The sequence below is a fragment of the Lycium ferocissimum genome, chromosome 11 (genome assembly GCF_029784015.1).
Source record: "Lycium ferocissimum isolate CSIRO_LF1 chromosome 11, AGI_CSIRO_Lferr_CH_V1, whole genome shotgun sequence".
Taxonomy (NCBI): domain Eukaryota; kingdom Viridiplantae; phylum Streptophyta; class Magnoliopsida; order Solanales; family Solanaceae; genus Lycium; species Lycium ferocissimum.
This window is the reverse complement of record NC_081352.1, coordinates 44198404-44221137: the sequence shown is the minus strand read 5'-3', so window position 1 is coordinate 44221137 and position 22734 is coordinate 44198404. Positions and strand designations below refer to the sequence as shown.

At 35.1% G+C, this 22734-nt stretch overlaps 2 protein-coding genes across 3 annotated transcripts; both read left to right on the top strand.

Moving 5' to 3' along the window:
- Positions 1-9468: 9468 nt before the first annotated feature.
- Positions 9469-15538, top strand: LOC132036923 (uncharacterized). Of its 2 annotated transcripts, XM_059427337.1 has the most exons (6): positions 9469-9551; positions 9646-9681; positions 11177-11603; positions 11702-12947; positions 13047-13193; positions 14537-15538. In XM_059427337.1, the coding sequence occupies exons 3-6, from the start codon at positions 11553-11555 to the stop codon at positions 15133-15135; spliced, it is 2043 nt and encodes a 680-aa protein (XP_059283320.1). In that variant the 5' UTR covers positions 9469-9551; positions 9646-9681; positions 11177-11552; the 3' UTR covers positions 15136-15538. The 2 variants fall into 2 exon arrangements, with proteins under 2 accessions (XP_059283320.1, XP_059283321.1); XM_059427338.1 differs by lacking the exon at positions 9469-9551 and having other exon boundaries at positions 9587-9681.
- Positions 15539-19017: 3479 nt separating this feature from the next.
- On the top strand, positions 19018-22140 carry LOC132038386 (uncharacterized). The gene is made up of 2 exons (XM_059429062.1): positions 19018-21808; positions 21917-22140. The coding sequence occupies exons 1-2, from the start codon at positions 19018-19020 to the stop codon at positions 22138-22140; spliced, it is 3015 nt and encodes a 1004-aa protein (XP_059285045.1).
- Positions 22141-22734: the final 594 nt, after the last annotated feature.

Genomic DNA, 22734 nt, shown 5'->3' with positions numbered 1-22734 from the left:
GGGAATTCTAAGTTTAACCGACTCGCACATGCCTCATAAAAAGAGGGAAGTACGGTTGTGAATCGTAAATGCGGAAAGTAAAAAAAAATCCGCCAACCACTTAATGGTGCTCTAAAGGATACATTTTAAAGTTGCCACCTAATTTTTAGGAAATTAGGAAAACCAGTTCGAAAAGGGTTCATTTTAAAATAGCTATTTTACGACTATCCTAAAAGAAACCTAATCTACCAAAGTCTGGGTAAAGGTTCTGGTAATCCCCCGAGGAAGGTGTTAGGCACCCCGATATTAAGGATCCGCTCAATTGCGGTTTACCTACGGGTTTTAATAGTTTACCTTATGATTATAAATTGTTTTGAAAAAAATTGTTTAAGTCTAGATTTCCGCAATAAAAGGGGTGTTATTTACATGCAAGAAATTTGTTTTTAAGAAATCGTCGAAGTATAATTTCGCTCAAAATTGAGCGTGGGTGTCGGACTTGAACACTTAAGCTAATACCCGAAGGCTCTTAGCCTAGGTAGGACTCCACGTAAGTCCACCCAAAAGATTTTTGGAAAAAAGTGTTTAAGTTTATGAAAATAGTTTTATGAGAATAGTTTTAACATACCATATATACCGTAATTATTTATAATATGCTATTTATTCTGACCTATCAATCATACTCTTTATTTAGCCAAATTTTAATCCATTTTTATACATATTTACACAAGTCTCGAGCGTTCAAAATCAGTCCATAAGTTTTAAAACAGTCCAAAATGGTCTCAGGCAGTTCAGCCCCCACCCCCCCAAAGTTCCAGTAATCTCAATTTAGTCCAGTAATTTTTCCAAATCCGACATTATAAGTCCAAAATTATGGCTCGGTCCATCTTTCATTTTTATACACGAGTTGAATTTTAAAAAGCAATCAGTTTTTAGCGACTCCGAATTGTATGACAATCATATAAGGGTTCCAACATATTGAATTTAAAGGCACAAATATGAATTTAAATCGCATAAAGTAAACAGTAAAGATTTTGGGCCGACCAAGCCCAAACGGAGGTATTATGCAAGTTGGTCCCTAAGTCCATACGTATGCTCCATTTTGCTCCGAATTGGGTTGACTCGATCTAGATGAATTGGTGGGCCTCGTTGAACCCACCAATGAATGGGGAGGTTTGCAAATAAAAGGGTATAAATATATTAGCATCTAATCTCAAGGACATAAATCAAATTTACAAGGCCAAAATTTAAATTACAACACAAATGGGCTAAGCCCATGACTAGATGGATAAAAAAAAGGGACGGATTATGCAAAAAGGGGACTGAACCAGTATACGGGCCCAATTGGCCCAGCTTTTGAAATCATGCCAGAAATTTTCTAAGTGTTGAGCTGTGATATACATGATATACTATGTGATATACCCTCATATGGAGAGCAAAACCCATTGAAGGGCATACCCTCCATATACAACCAATATACACTATATGCCCTTCGATATTCATTCTATATATATACCTCTTTTAACTTCCCAAAGGAACTCAAAAATTCCCAGAAATTGCTCAGATTTCTCAGGTTTAAACTGTTCAGATTTTATCAAGCAATTAAGCATATGAGCCACTTAAATTCATGGATTCTCAACTAGCAAACTTAGGCAAGCACAACAAGTAGCAAACTTTGTCAAGGATAAGAGAGTAACGACAGCTTTTAAATCAAAACAACTACATACGTATGAGGCGTTATCCAGCACACAAAGGCACACACCATATTCTAAAGGTCCATTTTCTATTTTTTAAAACTCATGATTAATCTAAATAGAGCGGAGGCAAGAGTTTTCATAGTTTCAGCTTTTATGGATAGGCAATGAATCTAGTCAAGGTATCAAACCTATAAACAAACATGGTAAGGCTGAGGTCAATAGATCCCACAAACAGCAGTTTCATAAGAACAAAACAAGAGTCTAAGTGACAAGAAGGGGGGGGTGAGGGTGGGGGTAGGGGAACAATAGCATTGAGGAAAGATGAGACCAGGAAGTGTCAATTAAGCCAATGGAAAAACCAGGGGAAGTGTATAAACAATATTCTCTTTTCCAGTTTTAACAGCTAAGGGCAAAGCAGGTTTAAGCTCAGAAAACTTCAAGTTAAGGTCAATCTAGGCAAATCCTTACAGTCTAAGAAGATGCAAACAATACAGGATATGGTATAATCCAAACAAGCAGAGGAGGAGATACATGGTGCATAAATCACAGGATTAATCAAACCATCTATCTAAAGGAATAATTCACACAAATACAGACCTTACACTTAATCCCTTTTGAGCACTTTTGTTTTAACTTCAAACTTTCCTATACACTTAGACTCTAGGTGATAGAAGTTCTCAAAACAATAATTCCCAAACTCAAATTCAGAGGACACAAACTTCAAAATAACTGATTACAGATCCTTTAAACATGGGTTAATGAAAAGGAATAGCCGCTCCACAAATATCACCCAACAACTCCAAAAGACAATAATTCGACCATCATACTTAGTTTTTAAACAAGAGGTTAAGTTTCCAAAATTCCTTATACTTCCAGCCTTTTGATCAGCTTGGCAGAAAGGGAATTGACAACACATAATAGGTCTAACACGATTCTCAAAATTTACAGGAAATCAATAAATCAGACAACAAGTGACATAAACCTTGTAACTCTCTCGACACTTAATTTATCACTTCTAAGACCATATATTAGCAATTTCATAATCTTAAACGGACTTCAAAAATTCACAAGTCAAATCTAGGATAGACTCAACTTTCAAAGAGGCCTTCTAAAGGACCAAAGGATGATAGAACAGTATTCACAAAAGGGAGACAGTCCCATAAGTCGCCAGCCTTTATCTTTTAGGACCTTTTGCAAACATATAGCCTTTTTAAAAAAAGAATGACTCGGAACACAAGCTAAGACTCATAACAACAGGAAAGAAACTAGACATCATTTAAAATTCACTTTTAAGATCCCATAGACACACTTTACAAGTCATCTTAAGGAAGAGTATGTCACTTGAACAAAGAAGGAACTAGTTTTAATCAAAGTTTTAAATTTCTGAACCTATCAATCTAAATTGGGCACACAACACAACAAAACTTGTCCCTTCTTCAAATATAGATTTAGATAGTCTTGAAACTAACAGAAATCACACAAACAAAACCAATTTTATCCCAGTAAAGCCACAAAAGGCACTGTTGCTAGCTTTAAATCATATGTTGGATTTTAAATCATATAACTCACCAAACAATTATACTTCAAATTTAAACCTCATAACTGGATTCTAAACTGCCTAATGATCCTTAAGTAACTAAGTAGGACCAAAAATTGCCAAAACTCCAATAAAACAACAAAAACATCAATATGACATGAGATCTGCAAATACTACTAATGTAACAATATTCTACAAACTAAAATGAGCCTTACAGAGCTCTAAAATTTTAAAGGAAACAAACTGTGGTATAAAACTGATTCTTCTTCCTCATTTAAGCCTATTTGAACCTTAATACCACTATTATCAATAACATGATGAGTATCAATGAAACAGTAAACCAGAAAAGAAAGCTTATTAGCAAAGACAAACACACTTAAGCCAACATTCATACTAAGTTGTAACAGAAACAGGCTTAGAACATCAACCAAAGAACTATAACTAAGTCAAGTGCATCAAAAGAAATGAAAATGAATATGAAATAAACTGAAAAAAATAAATAGAATTTTACCTTTTTGTAGGGCAACCAAAAGATCAAAGGGAAGGGGTTGGATCAACTCTTCAAATATCAACACCCAAGATTCCTTTAAAAAAAAAAAGTCTCTTCTTTGAATTCCTATGACATCTTATAGCATATTTTCGGATAATTATATGCATAATGTAAGTATATTGTAGTATTTCAGAGGTATATTTGTATTATATTTTGCAGGCTAGGGTATTTAATATTGTTTTCAACTTTAGAAAAAAATTTCAAAAAAATCCGAAAAACTCCCCCTATAAGCAGCCATATGGCCTGCTATTTATAGCAATCCTCTAGGGTTTAGGGGGTTAAAATCTTTTCCCTCTCAAATTCCCCTTCTTAAAATTCAAAAACAATTCGGATTTTTCAAAGGACAAAAGGATTCCTCAACAAATTACCACAATTAGTACCATGACTAATCAGAAATGGTACATATCACACAATACTACAAAATACAGCTAAGTGTCCTAAAAAAAATTAAGCAAAAATCTAGTAAAATTCGAAATCAACAGAGTAGTACACCTAGTCACCAAATAGGACAAAATATCAACTAATTAACGGTAAAATCGTACAAAGGGTAGGATAGAAACCCTTCATGTACCCGAACCTCAAGAGTCTCCCCATGGGGTTTGCTTCCATGTGATAGAGCGCACAAGATGGCTAAGGACTCGAGGTCCCGACCATGGCGACTCTATCACAAAGATAACCTCGGGTAACATCCCAAAAAACGAGTTGATCGAGCATGCAACATGGTATTTAAAGGAAATGGCTAAAAAATCTGGCGAGAATGGCCATGGAACTACCGTGAGCGAAACCCTAGTAGGTTCGCTTTTGTCGCTTTGGCAAGACGGGGGATCGGGTAGACCGAAAATAATAAACGCCGGGGGGGGGGGGGGGGGAGATGGAAGTTTGTATTTTACGTACTTCCATTCCCCCCCCCCCCCCCCCCCCCCCCTTTTTTTATTAACAAAAAACCCCTCCTAATTTAGACCAATTAATAACTAAATAATACAAATAACGTATAACCAACTGAATAGTTATTTTAGGATAATTAAAAATTTAAAACTCGTGAATTTAGAAAATTAGTTTTAAAACAAGTCTAATATTGATATAGTTTCGGAGAACATTTAAGAGTGTGAAAAATGCAGTCAAAATGAACAGTAATTCATACGTTACCTTGATTAAGAATTTTTCCGAGCTAGACGGAGCGGGATGTGTATTATTAAACCAAATCTGTTACAAATAAATAACTCGTAATTTCTTGTAATTGTCGATTTTATGAAAAGAATAATTAAACGTCAATTTTTGCAAATTTCTCGGGATTTTTAAATCTTTTAATCTTCTAAGGACATCCTTGTTCCGTCTTGGACTCGGGAAATATGAAAATTAAAATATACGTTCTACGCGGTGAAAATTAGGTGTCAACAGTGTCCTTAGTGTACCAATGTGCAACATAGTCAATAAATTCCAATTTTCGGAAATAAAGTGCCTATGGCATGACAAATAGGAATACCTTTCAGACCAAGATCTACAAGTGCAAGTATTGGTGTTCGCATTTACTATGAATTTATTACCCCAACTTCGACCTCAAAACCATATTCACCATTCCATTCAAGAGTACACTTAATTGACTTTGATGTGTTCTCTTGCAATACCTTCAAAGCCATTAGGGTGATGTTTGTTATCCAAGTCTCAGAAAACTCTCTTAGTTGTCCTATCCTTCTCATCATTTTGACTCTAATTTCCTCAAGCATTGTGATAATGGTCTTGTGCCTTGGCCCTAAAAGCCAGGAATTGAACCTCTCAGCCATGTTGTTGTCAACACTATCACAACGGCTGAAGTATTTAAAGTAGACCTTGGACTACCTATCTATGTTGTAATACAACAAATCTCCATTTATTCCATCACCTAACTTCTCCATATGATCCAATTTTTTTTGCAACTCCTGCTCATATGTGGACTTAGCACATCTCCAAGCTTTAATCTCTATGCCTTTCCATGTCTTGGAAAAATTGGAAAGCATATGTCTTGCACACATTCTTTGTTCTGCATTTGGCAACAGATCCTTAATGACTATATTTAGACCCTACAATAACATGTAAAACATATTAGGTGATAGTAGAGCAACATAAGTTAAAGAGAATGAAAAAAATTCAGAAATCAATAATCAAGAATACATTACCTTTTGCATATCTGAAAGAGTTGTCAAACCAGTCCCATCTCCAAGCTCAAGATCGTGCCTTAGAATGTTGACAAACTATCTCCAAGTAAAAGTATTCTCAACTTCAACCACTGCCCAGGCCAGTGGTAGCATTTGGCTGTTCCCATCATTGCAAACAGCCACAAGCAATTGGCCTTTACTAACACCGTTTAAAAAACACCCATCCAACCCAATTGCTCTCCTACAACCAAATTTAATGCCTTTTTCATGGCATCAAAACATATATAAAAGGACTGAAACATTTTGATTCCACCTTCAAAAGTTTCTTCACTCAGCCTAACCACACATGTGCTACCTGGATTAGTCCTTAAAAGCTCATCTCTATAATCCAAAATTCTTTTAAACTCCTCCACATTATCACCCATGATTTGTTGCAAAATAATGCTTCTAGCTTTCCTTGCCATAGTCCTACCAATATACACCTCCAATTCCTTTCTTACCAAATTTTGGAGCTAAAAAATTCTAATGTCAGGTTCAGAAATAATTCTGTCCTTGTACCTTTCTGAAATATATAAAGAATTTACCAACTTGTTCTTTGTTGTGCCATTGCAATTGTGAATAGGATTATAATTCTTCACAACAAAATCATTTGTTCTAGAATCATAACTGACAAACAATAACCATGGACAACCAGCAGTACACTTTACCCTCACCCTAGTTGGTTCATTGACATATTTATCCAACTCAACATGTTCTTGAACTGAATACCTAGTAATTGCCTTCCTAAACTGTTTAACACTTTCAAATGCAAGACCAGTCTCTCAAGCTATTTCTTAATACTTAGGATAAAAAATAACCCTATTTCTAATTCTTTTTGGTCTCCTTGACTTTTTAGTAGGCTTCTCAACCACACATTCATCATCAGCTTTATCATCAGTCTCTATTTCAAAGCTAACAGGTTCATCTGAGTCATAAAATGGCTCATCCCCACCCAATTTTCCTTCAAATGTACTCTTACTCCTAGATAAATACTCATCATGTCCCACCTTCAATTCTCTTAGCCTTTTCTTTCTTCTTTTTTGATTTTGCAGCCACCCTATCTATTCCTATCCTCCTCATGGACATCACCATCAAATTCTTCTTCTTCACCTTCCTCTACCACTACATTGTCAGACTCCTCAGATTCACTCTCACTTTCCAAGTCAGAATCATCATCATCATCATTTCATTGAAGTAGAGTAGTAGCAAAGAAGCTCGAAGTCCCACCTAAGGGTTCATCACGACCAGCAGCTTCTTCAAACCCTAAGCCTTCACTACCCCCAAATGTTTGACTACCCTTACCTACCCCAACCTTTTCATTTAAATCTTCATATGTGGGTTATCAAAAGCTAATAAAAGATTCCCACCCACATGGGTAATAGGTGGAAGAGCCGGGGGGAGGGGACCACAATAGGTTCCTCAAAAAGATGAGTGACAAAAATTACAACAATATCTCCGTTTTTTAATTGAGGTACAATACCAATAACGTCCCTATCACTTTTAACTTCTACTAGAAACCGACATTTAGGTGGTCTAATATACACACAACAAGATGAAACATTGTAACTTATTTCTTTAACATAGTAAACAAGCTCAAAATAAGAGAATTTATCAACATCAACATCAAAATAATCCGTTACACTACCTCCAACATACTTAATACGAGGGTTTTTTTTTTAAATTACCTCCGTGGTTAAACCTCAAAGTCACAAACACATCGTCAATTTTCTTCACAAAACCTAAAATTGAAAACAAATGAAAAATTACAAGATTCAATTACCATTTACACCAAAAAAAAAAAATAATAATTTAAAGATAAAGTTTTTTTACAAGTAAAACAGTAAAATCGAAATCTAGACAAACCCTAACTTCAAAAAACAAGAATCGTATACCTTTGTGGCTAACTAATCTTCAATATCACTCTACAACGACAAGATTTACATACATTTTGGGTTTTTAACTTTACAATAATCGGTTGTGTAGTGTGGAGGTTTGGTTGTATAGTGGAAAGGGACAAAATGTCGATTGGGAACGGTGGTTGGGTTTTTGTTTGGGATGAGTCGAGTTAATTGGGGATGGGTCAGGTTTTGTAAGGGGGGGGGTAAAAATAAGTTGGGAAATAAATAATGACATGGACCAATGAGCTCGCGCGTTTCTAATAATACCAACCCTCAACTGGTTTGGGCAACTAGAGGGGGAAAATAATTGAAATGTAAGTTATTAAGGGAGGTAAATAAATACAACTTAAATTTAATTGCTAAATTGAGTTTTCCTGCCAAGTTCAGGGGTCAAATGATATCTTTTCTCTAATCCTATTCTTCATCATCACCATCACCTTCACCATCACATCATCATCATCATTATTATTACTAATTTTTTTTTATTATTATTATTATTATTTTTATTACTATTACTTTTTTTTTTTTTTGTGTGTGTGTGTGTGTATTGTGCATTACTTTTTTTTTTTTTTTTTTGGTTGTGTATTCTGTCAATTTGATGGACACAACCTGACAACATTATAAATCATCCTTTCACAAAAAAAATAAAAAAAATGGTTCATTGTACAGAGCAAAAAAGGACAAGAAGTCATTAATCTGACATGATCAGATCAGATCATCGAAAAGATTACAGAAAAATCAACCAAAATAGATATTAAATTGAGCCAGTATGGACAAAAATTAGCTTCAAAGCGTTCTCTTAATTAGGTCAAAAGTCGCCACAAAACACCAAACTCAAAAGCTGACTGATCACAAACAAATCCAACGGTTATAATTGAATTGTCACATTTATATAAATCACAGCACGTACATTTAACATTCCCCTCCAGAGAATACTCCTCCCATTTTTTAAGTGGTAAAAAAAAAATCCGATCTCAAAATTCTATTTTTAGTGGTCACCAATCTCTTTCTAATCTCAGCTAAACATTTTTTTTAAAAAAAAAGAAATAGAAAAAGGGATTGTTTCTTCTCACTGATAAATATAGAATAGAATACTCCCTCGTCTCGAATTATTTGTCGTGGTTTCTAAAAGCCGTTACTTTTTGTTTTTCATTCTACCCATAGTATTAATTGTTCTTGAAAATTATAATATAAACACTATAATTATGAGTTATGATATATGGATAAAGTAAATATTAAATGAATAAAGTTTATATCTTAAGAATAAAATAAGATTGAAATAGTCAACATCTCTCTTTATTATTCCTTCTAATAAAAAAGAGTGTCCACTTAATCTCTTTTATTTTTTTTATTAAAAAAAATGTCCACTCTCAGAGAAAGAATTAACTTTTAAAAAAAAAATTTATTTTATTAAGTGTTAAGTGATCAAATTTAATATCTATTTATTTGGGGTTAATTTAGTCAAATTATCTATTTTTATCTTGATTTAGTATTTTCTTAATTAGCGTGAACATTCTCTTTTAACAGCAGACAGTAACATTTTTTGCTCTAAATCAGGAAAAAGATTTTCTTTCTTCTTACTTGATAAACACAGAACAGAATATATTCAAAGCTTATTTATTAATCAATTAAAACAATAAAATAAAATAAAAGTAGTTGAAAAAAATCAGGTGCCATTCAATTGGAGGTATAAATTCTAAGCCAGCCATTCACAATATAGTTGTAGGGTTGTTTGTTGCCATTATTTGTCGTCTTCTTCTTTTTTTACTTTGTTCTCTTCAATTGATAGCCACAAAAAAACTAAAAAAAGTCTCAGTTTAGAATACGTAAAAGTAAAGCTGGCTAGTAGAAGGTTAGATCTTTGAATCTTTTCTTTTATCCTTTTGGTTGGATTAAGTATGTTTATTTGAATTGGGGTTTGTTTGTTTGTTTATGATTTTGAAGGTGTGGATTTTGTTATGGATTTTTACATCATCATTATCTAGCTTTATATGTGATTGAAATTGGTCAAAATGGAGTTGAATAGATTTTCAATATTCATATAGCTTTTTAGTCTGATTGAAATTGGTCAAAATAGAGTACAAATATGTTGCACCCGTGTTGGATTCTCCAAAAATACACTATTTTTGAAGATTCCGACACGCACCTGTAGATATTTTTGAAGAGTCCGAGCAACATCTATGCTACTATAGATTTTGAGGATTCATATAGCGGACGCCAACTAGTTTGGGATTTAGGACTAGTGGTTGCAGTAGTTTTTATTGTTGATGTTGTATCGATATGTTTCCTGGACTTGGTCCTGTTATCTAGTGCTTTAATCTGGAAAATCATGGTATACAATTCAGACTTTTTCTTTTACTCGAATTGGAGATGATAAAAGAAGAATACATATGAGCATTAAACCTATTTTAAAAATTATGGGTTCATATCTACTATTTGTTGTAATTTAATAGATTTTTACACAGAGGCGGATTCAAGATTTAAAATCTATGCGTTCGCAATGTTCTTAGCATTAAACCTATATTTTTTTGATGGATTTAGCATTAAACCTATTTTAAAAATTATGGGTTCATATCTACTATTTGTTGTAATTTAATAGATTTTTACAAATAAATGGATGCTCCGCCTCGAAAGTACTAGATTCAGATGAACCCGGTACCACTATATTGATCCGCCCCTGCATATGAAGTGGTTGTTGTTTGATTCAGGATTTAAAATCTATGGGTTCAATTTAAGGTTCTTAGCGTTAAACCTATTTTAAAAATATTTTTACACATAAATTTATCCTCCGCGCTGAAAATGCTAGGTTCAGATAAATTTGGTACTACTGTGTTGCATCCGTCCCTGCATATGAAGTGGTTGTTGTTTGGTTTCACGGTTCTGTGAGTGCTGTCATGCCTTGTGCCGTTATTTAAATGCTAAGGAAGAAAATACAGGCAGAATCTTTCTTATTTGGTTATTTATATGTGGCACTCCCTTTCGCTGAACTCTGTTTTGATTCCAATCTTGAATTATACTGGCAAGTAATGGCTTCCTTAGTGAACCATTTTAAATGTTCTATGGATCTGAGCCTGGTCAGATTTATAAGCCTTGGTGAAGTCCTAATCCTTTTTTTCTTTTTGGATTGGAATGAAATCATTGAGGATCTATGACCTAACATCTAGTACATGGATTTAGAGTAACTAAAGACCAAGGGGATAGGAAATCTGTAAGTAGGATACAGAATCGAACATGGAATTTCCTTATATAACATTGATTATGAACTTTGTGACCTGATATATTGCTCATTTTTTGGTTTTCATCCCCTGTTCATCACAGTTTCAGCTTCTTTTTGTCTTTTTTAACAGGCTGGTATCTTTGAGGTGTAGCAATCATTGGGTCCTTTTAGATTTTAACGATCTTCTTCCAGTCTGGCCGCTATAAAAACTTCCTGCTTTTCTCGCACCTCTAAGTGGGTGTGGGGCAAGAACGAGGGGGTGATATTACTAAGTGTTTTGAGGAGATCAAGATCATCGCATGTCTGGAGATTGTGTCGTGTCTCAGCAGGGCTCACACTTGATTATGGCTAAGATTGCCTTGTGCTAACTCTTGCAGTCATGTGACCTTATTTTGCTGAAATTCTACAGATTATCGGTTTAGAAAAGCATTAGAATAGTAGAGCGCTTCAATACCTCAAAAACGATTAGATCTCATGTGAGCACGGTTTTTTTTTCTTTTACAAAGATGTTTAGGTTTTCATGCTTCCCAGCTCACATCCATTCCCACAAGCAAAAGGTTAGAAAGCAAATAATTTTGGATGTTATGGACATAATTACTTTTACGTTCTTGCATAATTTAAAACTGTTGCTGATTCTATGTTCCTCTATAATCAGAAAACAGTTCATTTATCTGCTGAAGCAATGCATAAAACACTTGAAGATTGCTCTCAGGATCACTCCATGAAGGGTTTTACTTACTTGTCCACAACTAGTGCATCATGTGCAGCGGATGGAGATGCTCCCGAGAACTATGCTGATCATGCTTCTGATTCTTCACGCTTAGAGTGTGATTATAACTCTGAGGAATTCAAGAGCAAATCTAATACTGAATATGAAGTCAAAGTACATAACAGTGCGCAAATGAAGAAGAGTTTATCTTTGGGTAGTGGCATGCATTTGGAAGGAAGAGTTGCCAGTGGCAATAACTCAGACCATGAGAGTGGTAGATATTCTTGTGATGAATCAGATGATCGCTGTGGATCAGCAACTGCAGATGGTGGGAAGGAACTTAATATCAGCTTGCTTGATTTATTTCACGAAGCTGGACCCTCTGAATCTGTTCAAGTAAACTCTAATTTGGCTAACAATGAGTCGATATTTTCCATTGAAGATGCAAAAGAGTCAGAAAAAGACGGACAAGAGAACTATGAGGTTCAGTTGTCTAATGCAAATGAGTCTGGTGGCTGTACACCACGTACTTCTCCCTGTATTGTAAAATCAAGTTCATTGCCTAACATTCATTCCCCAGGTCGACACCGCAACTTCCATCACTCCAGATCTGCTGAGGACTTGAATATTTTAGATGCAAGACGGAAAGAAAATTTTGTGGATGAGGTAGCAAACAAGGTGATGAAACACGAAAAAGAGGATAGTTTACAGAACAATGAAAAAGTTAATGATGAAACCCCACCGGATGACAATTTTGATACATATAACTATGTTGGCTCAGCCAAAGACTGGATACTACCTGGGATGGATGAGGTTAACATGAAGAAGCATGTTAATGGAGAATCTACATTTGGCCGGTGGAATGAATTGACAGGCAAGGATTTTAAGACAAAACGAATTGAAGAGTGGGTTACAGACCTTCAGCATTGTGGCAGATTTGAAGAAACTGATGACTTTTCTGTTCCTGAGAATGGTCCTGAAGTGCAAAAAGGTAAAGCTGTCTTGGATGCTTCTCCTGTTGCAAAGTTGGATGGTAAGGTCAAACCTGGTGCAGAAAGTATTAAGAAATATATCTCTTCATTGAGTGCCAATGCCACGTCAGCTCAGATGATAAATCATGGGTTGGTTGTGATTCCATTTCTCAGTGCTTTTGTGAGCTTGAGAGCACTTAACTTATCTGGGAATTCCATAGGTTTGTATCTCATACTTGAGTTCACCTTTTTCCTCGGTTCTAAGTCTTCATATAATTAGAGCTCTGACAGCTTATTATCTCGCTTCTATTTTTTCCCAGTGAGGATAACTGCTGGTGCTCTCCCTCGAGGGCTTCATGTTCTGAATCTATCGAGGAACAGTATCTCAGTTATTGAAGGATTGCGTGAACTTACACGACTTCGTGTTCTTGACCTGAGCTACAATCGAATAGTAAGGATTGGACATGGTATGTTGTTTTCTTCAAGAAGCACTATGAAATTGTTGGTAGACTTCCTTGATGTAGACCCCAGTTATCTCTTGAATTCCTAATAACAGGTCATTAAGTTGATAGAGAAAGCTCTTTATTCATCTATGTGAATGAACATGCAACTTTTTAAAAATTTGCCACTTCAAAGGATGCGTTGCAGTGTGACAATCTTCAAGGAATAATTGCTAATATCATGATGTGCAGAGAAACCTATATGAACTTGACATGTCTAGTTTGCTGTAAGTTTTGCATAATATCCCAGATCTGGTGCACCAGCAGCTTTATTTTATGTTAAACAAATTGCAAAATGCCTGACAAGTTTAGCCACACATATAGCCTGAGTTAGCTGGTTCTTTGCTAAATTTCTTTCTTTGTGGATTTTCGCAAGTCTTAACATTTATTTTTCTTTTGAGTGTTCTTCCCCCTAAAATACCTTTCTCGCCATTAATATGTCTTTCTCTGGAAGAAAGAAAATAGAAATGCTGCTTTCATTCACTTACTAAAATCTTCTTTATTGTCTCGGTAAATAAAGTTGGCAATTCAACTTATTAAAGCTAAATTAATATCTTACTGACTAGCAAGGTACCACTTCCATCTCAAATAGTGGAAACCATCCCTTTTCAGGTCAAGTATTAGCCACTATGCAACTGAACACTGTGGCGGAGCTATAGCCCTTCGGACGTGGGTTCAGCCGAACCCAGTAGCTTTTGTCCGAACCATATATTTGTATTAAATTTTTTGTCAACTATGTAAGAATTATTAATTAAGAACCCATTAACTTTAAAGAATTAGAACCCCGAACCCACAAGTTTCGAATCCTAGCTCCGCCTCTGAGTGAACAGTACATATTATACAACAGAACAAGCCACATATAACTTAATTTTTTACTTCTCTATGCTGTTTTGTTCTCCTCATTTCTATATCGATCAAAAAGTAAGTGACTGTCATTAACCCTTCTTTTAAATTATAGGACCCTCATAACTCATTTATCACCACTTCAGAATGAACAGTTCAATTCCCTTTCAAGTGGTATAGGTTCTCTAATTTATGGCCTCCTCTCAGTGGTACATTATCACCTAAGTATAAAATATAATTTCCTAATGATCTCTCTTCTTATCAAGTGTGCTGAGTCAAATATATCCATTCGAGTCGGTGCTGCGAATCCATATAATTTCTCCATACATTGAGCTTGAATTTACCTCCATATAATTTCTCCATACATTGAGCTTTAATTTACCTTTCTTTTGTTTATCAGTATGTTTCCCTTTATGTTCTTCATCCTTATAAGCTAAACAGATAGTAATGGACAATTTGGACTGTAGGTCTTGCTTCCTGTTCTTCCTTGAAAGAGCTGTACCTAGCTGGGAATAAAATCAGCGAGGTTGAGGGTCTTCACCGCCTCCTAAAATTGAATGTCCTGGATTTGAGATTCAACAAAATATCAACCGCCAAAGGTCTGGGCCAACTTGCAGCTAATTATGGTTCTTTACAAGCAATCAGCCTGGAAGGGAACCCTGCCCAGAAGAATGTTGGTGATGAACAACTGAAAAAGAATCTCCAAAGCCTTCTTCCAAATCTCATTTACTTCAACAGGAAACCCGTTAAGGTGAAGGACACAGCAGACAGATCTTCTAGATTAGCCATTGGAGGTCTCAAGCCGGACCTTAAGGCTATGCGGAAGGCAAGCCATGGTGGTGTCACGCACAAAGCATCATCTTCATCAACCCATGGTCGTAAAAGTCAAACAATGACCTCAACAAAACCATCCAAGAGTAGACCAACCACCCGCCTGCCCCCTATTAGTGGAACTAAAACTACTTCACGGCAACATATGTATGACTTCAGCAACAAGCTTCTTAGCTTGAGAGCTGACCTGTCTATGCGCAGGAGCCGAAGTGAGGGAACTCTTGGTGTGATTTGAGGATTAGGATGTATCAGAGAGGACTGTTCAGAGTATTGAACTTAAGATACTTTTGATGCGGTCTTCCTGTTTCAGTGTTAAAACTAGTATAGTAATTAGGCATATTTGCCCCTTCCCCCTAGCCCTCTAGATTTAGTTCCCAGCGAAGATCAGCAAGGCAGCCTGCACTTGCGAACTTCAGTCGACTTGTGCCTGTGTGTCTGTCATTTTCCAGATTTCAGTTCTATGCTTTAGCTGTTATTATTGGAGTGTTGTTTAGGACAACATAATTGTATGGTAGTATTTGCTATCCTCGTGTGCGGGCGATGTACCATAACAGTTTCAAATTCTTGAAATTTCTTTTCGGATGCGATTAAGTTCATTATTTCTTAAATTGGATGTTGGAGTGTGGTTGTTCTATCAATTTGGTTTTGATCCTCCTGCATTTTTGATAGTTAGATGATGAGATATTGTCTTTTGGACTGCAAAGTGAATGTATTTATATGGTTTAGCTGTTATTGGAGTATTCTTTGTTAAAAACGTGGTTTTAAGGGGTGAGTATCCTTCAAATCTATATATAATATAAAACTATAGATATAAAGTTAGGCATAGATAAGGTGATGTGGTATGACCATCATTCCTATTTATCTTTTTTCTCCATTTTTTGCCTTTTTCATTCACTCATTCCAATTAATAATTAAAAAAAAAAAACAAGATTAATTAGTACTTAAAGGGACAGTAGGTTACAACCCAAACTTTACTCTTCTCATTATAAATTACTAATCGTGGGTGTTATTGCTGCCGTCCCTTTAATTATTTAATTAATGTATAGTATTAATCATGTATCAATAGGAGGAGCTAAAAAGACAAGAACCTAAGCCTCACATAGGTATAGCTTCAACCGTGCATTGTCAAAGAACATGTATCATCTTGGCACGTAAAGGGATATTGGATCTAAAAGTTCAATTCAGGTTCTCCAAGGTTCGTATTTTCATTTTTCACTTTGCATATATAGTTACAATTTATCTTGTGATATATATATTCGTGTGTTAGTTGATTTTCTTTGTTGGTTAAATTTATGTATGTGTTATCTTCAAGCATATTCAAATGGACCTATTTCAAGGGCAAAAGGTATGGCGGTGTTTTCCTCGAAAAGTTTACATTTTTAAGTCCCATAGTTAGTTTTACTCAATATTATTTGCTAATTTTCGGTAATTTGTGCTACGTTATTTGCATGAACAACGTGGCACATATGATATTTACTTCAACGTTGGATGTATTTCTTCTAAGGTAATTATATCCACTCACTATATTCATAAATTTTTCCTACTCTTATTTGTTGAATTTTCTTTTTTACAATTCATATTTTTTCGTTAAATCTATTCAGAGATTTGATATTGTGTCACTTTGAAAGCTGCCTATGGAATTTAATGATTTGAAAATATAGGCAAAATCTGACTTTTTAACAAGTAGTGATGATCTGTCTAGCTTTTGCTGTGAAATTAACAAGAAGTTGCAAAATAGGACCTTTTTTTCTACTGCATAGATGGAATTAATTTTTTACTATAAAAATATTTGTTATTGATAAAAAACTTGAACTTATTTAGGCTTTTTTAATCTTGTCCAACAAACGAAAACAATATGTATACTGTACTTGTAATTTACATCAGTGGTTGATGGATTGATTGTTCATATTTCTACAGTAATGAAGAAATAAAAGAGAATGGTTGTGTTGCAACGAAAAACTCCTTCCTTTTTTATTTCTTATACTTTTTTTGTTTTTTGATAAAGATTGAAATCTCACGCTAAGTTATGTATCTATTTGAGCTTCGCATCTTTGTATTCTCTTTATTTTGTCTATTAGACTGCTTCACTCGATAAATTTTTTTGATGGCCAATAAAAGAAATATTGGTCGTGATGGAAGATTCTCATATACATTTTGTTTTTCACCAAATTCAAAATTTTATTTGAGTTTTATATTGTTCATTTTAAAAGATTTATCTTCATCACGATGCTCGATAATTAAAAAAAAATTCATTAACAATTAAAAGGACCATAAGATTTGAAAAAAAAAAAAAAAAAAAAGATGAAGACATGCTCCAAATTAATATAAAGATTTAAACAAAATTTGTGAGAATTAATGATCAATATTTTTAATGATTTATTCTTAAAGTACATGGTTGGGATAATAGTCAAAATACTTTCACCAAATTTTTTCGGTAAAAATGCCCTTTTTTTGAGTGGTTATATACACCGCCAAAGGTGCGCGTGATGGCCTTCAAAAATGCAAGATCATTTTAAAAGATTTATCTTCATCACGATGCTCGATAATTCTCATTTTTTAGCCCAACTTCTCATTTTTTTCTCAATCACGACCAAACAAGCCCTAAACACAAAACCCATTTCCTTTCATACCACCACCGAACCAAACATAATCCCGTGGTTTCTTACACAATGCGCAGTGTAAGTTGCCAAGTGAAGATTTGGATGTTTTGGTAATTAAAAATAATATCTATTATAAACAAAAATACGGACCACATATGATTCCCAACAACATTTAAAGAACAACTTTCCACAAAAAAAAAAAAAAAAATCGAAGAAAAAAAAAAGGAAAAATGCGGAAAAAAAAAAAAGTTGAAAAATCTAATGTTGTTAAAAAAAATCGAGGAAGTTGCTTGTTTGGAGTTGCTAAACTTGTTGCTTGGTGACTGTTTAAGCACTAATTCTTTGAGTTGATATTGATTAAACTCCATTGCTAGGAATTTGGAGAAAGCTATGAAGAACACCAAATGGGTAATATAAAATTTAAACAAAATTTGTTAGAAAATTGATTTTTTTTTTTTTTGAATTTGATTTTTTTTTCAACATTTTTAATGATTTATTCTTAAAGTACATGGTTTGATCTTTTGATATTCCTCTTTACTCAAATGTCAATAAATGGAGTAATTTTTTTCATATTCTCTAATGGAAGTGAGTAATTAATGCGTACTAATATCTATACATCTTCATAGTCAACAATAATTTTGTGCACTATTTTATAATTTCTTTTCGCATTTTTTTTGAGACATGAGAATATTATCTTTGGTTACGTATCTTTATTATTAGGAAGTTACAGAAAAGAAAGAAAAATGGGATTTGACAATATTCTTTTAAAGAAAATGAACGGGTAGAGAAGTAAGAAAGGAAAAAAATTGAAGATAAAAAGATTTAAAAAGAAAAGGAAAAATAAGACAAAAATTTAGATAAGAGATATTATATAAATATATTAGATGCACAAAAAAATAATCATGTTTTAAGTTTGTTAACCATATGAAAAGAGATCGATTTTTCTTGAAATATTAAGAAAAAAAAAAGTTTTTTTTCTAATTTTTATGGTACGGAAAATATTGTCTTCTGCTGAAGTGAGCTGTAAAATGAGCTGTCGAAGTTAGTGGTTAAGTTAACTGATTGTAATCAATAGTCAAAGCTAGTTAGTTAGAAGTTTGTTGATATAGTCGGTTAGCTTAACTATAAATAGTGGTAGTTAGTTTCAATTTGTTTTTAGAGATATTCTCTCTCTATGAAGATTGAAACAGTTTCTTCTCTCTCAACTTTGTTCTTCATTCTCTCAATATAATTCTTCCAATTCTTCTCTTTTACACTGTCTAAGACTCCATTAATGAGCTTCATCATGGTATCAGAGCTTCAAGGTGAAGATCGCAGTCTCAATTAGCTCGGAGTACAGTGTTTTTGCTTTCAATCGAAGTGATTTTTAACTCCAAAGAGAATTTCTCGCAAATTAGGGTTGTGATTGCAATCGAAGGTGTTTGACTGCAAAAATTCTGAGTTGAACTCGATAATTCCTTCAAAACTGTGTGTATAATCAATTGAAATGACTAATTCAACTGAAACAACAAGTGCAAATGGAGCAAAGACAAACAACCGCCATTAATGAAGACTCCGTTCATCACAATCATCCTCTCTACATTCATCCTTCTGACACTCAAGGTGCAGTTCTGATTTCTGTTCAACTAGTTGGATCTGAAAATTACTCAATTTGGAGTAAATCTATGCGTATTATTCTGAAAGGAAAAAATAAGCTAGGCTTTGTTCTAGGAACCTGTAGGAAAGACATGTATGATTCTAGTTTGCATGATATGTGGGAGAGGTGTAATGCCATAGTATTAGCATGGATAATGAATACTGTCTCAAAAAATCTAATTAGCAGTGTTATACATGCTTCTGATGCTCACACTATTTGGGAGGATTTGAAGGAAAGGTTTGACAAAATTGATGCCTCTAGGGCTTATTACATTCATAAGGAAATTGCTAGACTCACTCAGGGTACAACATCTATATCTGCATATTTTTCTAGACTGAAGGAATTGTGGGATGAAAATGAAGCCTTAGCACCTCCTCCCTTATGTGGTTGTCCTGAATCTAAAAAGTACTCAGATCACTTTCTGAATCAAAAACTATGGAAATTTCTTATGGGACTGAACGAAACATTTGAACAAGCTAGAAGTCATGTGTTGTTGATGAGTCCTGTACCTAGCATCAATCAAGCCTATGCAATGATCATAAATGTTGAAAGTCAAAGGTTGAATGGAAGTGTGAGTAGTTTTGGTGGAAATGTTGATACTAGTGATCACACTGCTCTAATGGGAAATAAAGCACATGGTAACAGCTTCAGGTCTAGTCACCATGCTGGAAGCAGTCACTCTGGTGGAAACTCTAGTGGAAATAACTATCAATATGGTGGAAATTACTCTGGGAATGGTAGTTATCATAGTGGAGAAGGTTTTGGAAATTCTGGTGGAGGAAACTACTCTAGCGGTGGAAACCATCCTGGTGGAAACTATCCTAGTGGAAGAAGTTATTCTGGTGGTAGAAACTATTCGAGTGGTGGTGGCTACTTAGGAAAAAGGCATCTTGTTTGTGAGTTTTGTCACTATAAGGGACATACTAGGGAAAACTGCTACAAGCTCCATGGTTACCTTGCTGACTTCAAAAACAAAAAGAGAGGCAAAAAAGTTAGAACTGCTCCAAACTATGCTAATAATGCCACTGTAGGACCAGATAATGTTGCAGATTCATCAGGAATATCTACAGTTCATAATATACCAGCAACTCCAACTGCTGCATTCTTCACACCAGAACAGTACAATCAGATCATGCAGATGCTAAAAGGCAAACAAGCAGAGTCAGTAGCCAATGCAGCATCAGTTGGAACTGCAGGTACTGTGACTGCCCTGTTGACTAATCTAGTTAAATGTAACTGGATAGTAGATACTGGTGCCTTAAATCATATGGTATACAATCTAAATTTGCTAGATAAATATAGAGAACTGACAGGTTGTCATAAAAATAGAGTGAATCTTCCAACTGGTGGGCAAGTGTCTATCACACATGTTGGTGAAGCTTCTATCTTCAAAAACAAAAAAGTTGATAATGTTCTATATATTCCAGATTTCAAATACAATCTCCTATCAGTATCCCAGATTACTATGGATCTAGATTGTATGGCAGCATTCTTTCCTCACTTTTGTGTGTTTCAGGAACTCTCAAGTGGGAAAGTACTGGGGATTGGTAAAGCAGAAGAAGGACTCTATATTCTGAAGCCTGAAGGATTATACTTAGAGAAGGAAAACACACACAATGTCTTACCTGCACACTCTTTTTTGAATTATGTAAATAGTGTTGCAAATAAAGACTATAGCAGTGAAACTTGTAATGCAGTTGCTTGTAAGATTGACTCCACTATTGATAGTTATGTTTGGCATAAAAGGTTGGGGCATGCCCCTCTAAGAGTGTTACAAAAGATAGATGGTTTGAACATTTCTAGTAGTGAAATAAAAAATCACTGTTGTCCTGTTTGTCCAGTTGCAAAACAAACTAGACTTCCCTTCCCTTTAAGTGATACTTATTCTGCAAAACCATTTGATCTTGTGCATGCTGATGTTTGGGGCCCATATAGAGTACCAACCTATGATGGTAAAAGATATTTTCTTACACTAGTGGATGGTCACTCTAAGTACATTTGGATTTTTTTGCTACCTTCTAAAGCAGAATCTGTTGTTGTTCTAAGGAATTTTGTACTGTTAATCAAAACTCAGTTTAATACTGTGATTAAGTGTCTTAGGACTGACAATGGTACTGAGTTCTACAATGAACAAGTCAGTCCATTGTTGACAGAGTTTGGTAGACAACACCAAAGCTCATGTGTGTACACTCCTCAGCAAAATGGGGTTGCTGAAAGGAGACATAGGTCTATCCTTGACATGGCTAGAGCTCTGAGGTTTCAGGCACATATACCTCTAAAATTTTGGGGTCACTGTATTTCTACTGCTGTGTATCTGTTGAATAGGCTTCCCACTGTCTTACTTCATGGTAAATCTCCTTTTGAGCAACTATATCACAAATCTCCATCCTTAGCACATCTCAGGGTGTTTGGCAGTCTGTGCTATGCCACAAATGTGAAGAAGCAGGACAAGTTCAGTCCTAGAGCAATTCCAGCTGTGCATTTAGGTTACTCTTCCTCTCAAAAAGGCTACATACTATATGATCTACACTCTAAAGTTTTCTTTGTTAGTAGGGACACTGTATTCAGAGAAGACATCTTTCCTTTCAAAACTATGCAACCTGGTTCCTCTCCTTTATTTCCAATCTTGGAGTTAGGTGATTCAGCACTAGATGATGCTGTCCCTTCTACTTGTTCCACCCCTTATACAGACAACATCATTCCATCTCCTCCTACAGATGATGAGGTCACATAAGTCACTGCACCAGCTGCTATTGATGAATCAGTTGTTCCTCCTATAGCTTCTCCTTCATCTACTGATCCTAGGAGATCCTCTAAGACTGTGAGACCTCCAATCTGGATGGATGACTACATTGTAAAGTCCAAGCCCACATCATGCTCCTATCCTGTTTCCTCCTATTTGAGGTATGATCATCTATCTCCTGCATACAGAGCTTCCTTAGCTGCTTTCTCAGCTATTTATGAACCTCATACCTACTCAGAAGCCTGCAAAGATCCTCTTTAGATTGATGCCATAAAGGTTGAGATTTCAGCCATGGAGGATAATCATACATGGTCTATTGTTGATCTTCCTCAAGGTAAAGTCCCTATAGGTTGCAAATGGGTTTTTAGGGTCAAATATAAATCCAATGGGGAGGTTGAGAGATATAAGGCCAGGTTAGTGGCTAAGGGTTATAGTCAACAAGAAGGTTTAGACTACAAAGAGACCTTCTCTCCTGTTGCAAAAATGGTTACTGTTAGGTCAGTGGTGGCCTTAGCTGCTAGTTCTGGATGGTATGTGTTTCAAATGGATGTATATAACGCTTTTTTGCAAGGAGACCTATTGGAAGAAGTTTATATGCATGTTCCAGATGGCTTTGCAAGCCAGGGGGAGTGTAAGAAGGTGTGTAAGTTGCATAAGTCCCTATATGGACTAAAGCAAGCTCCCGTGACAATAGAACTTGAAATTAACAGAAGCTCTAGTTGATATGGGCTTTAAGCAGCCCCATTTTGATTATTCTTTGTTCACTCAGAAGTATAGAAATGATCTCATAGTCATTCTTGTCTATGTGGATGATCTTTTGATCACTCGAAGCAGTCTAAAGTTGATTAAGCGGGT

Coding starts and splice junctions, on each gene's coding strand:
- LOC132036923 (XM_059427337.1), top strand. CDS start 11,553: ATGTTTAGGTTTTCATGCTTCCCAGCTCACATCCATTCCCACAAGCAA. Junction 11,604..11,701: donor TCCATTCCCACAAGCAAAAG/GTTAGAAAGCAA, acceptor CTCTATAATCAG/AAAACAGTTCATTTATCTGC. Junction 12,948..13,046: donor CTTATCTGGGAATTCCATAG/GTTTGTATCTCA, acceptor ATTTTTTCCCAG/TGAGGATAACTGCTGGTGCT.
- LOC132038386 (XM_059429062.1), top strand. CDS start 19,018: ATGGAGCAAAGACAAACAACCGCCATTAATGAAGACTCCGTTCATCAC. Junction 21,809..21,916: donor TGATGCTGTCCCTTCTACTT/GTTCCACCCCTT, acceptor TTCCTCCTATAG/CTTCTCCTTCATCTACTGAT.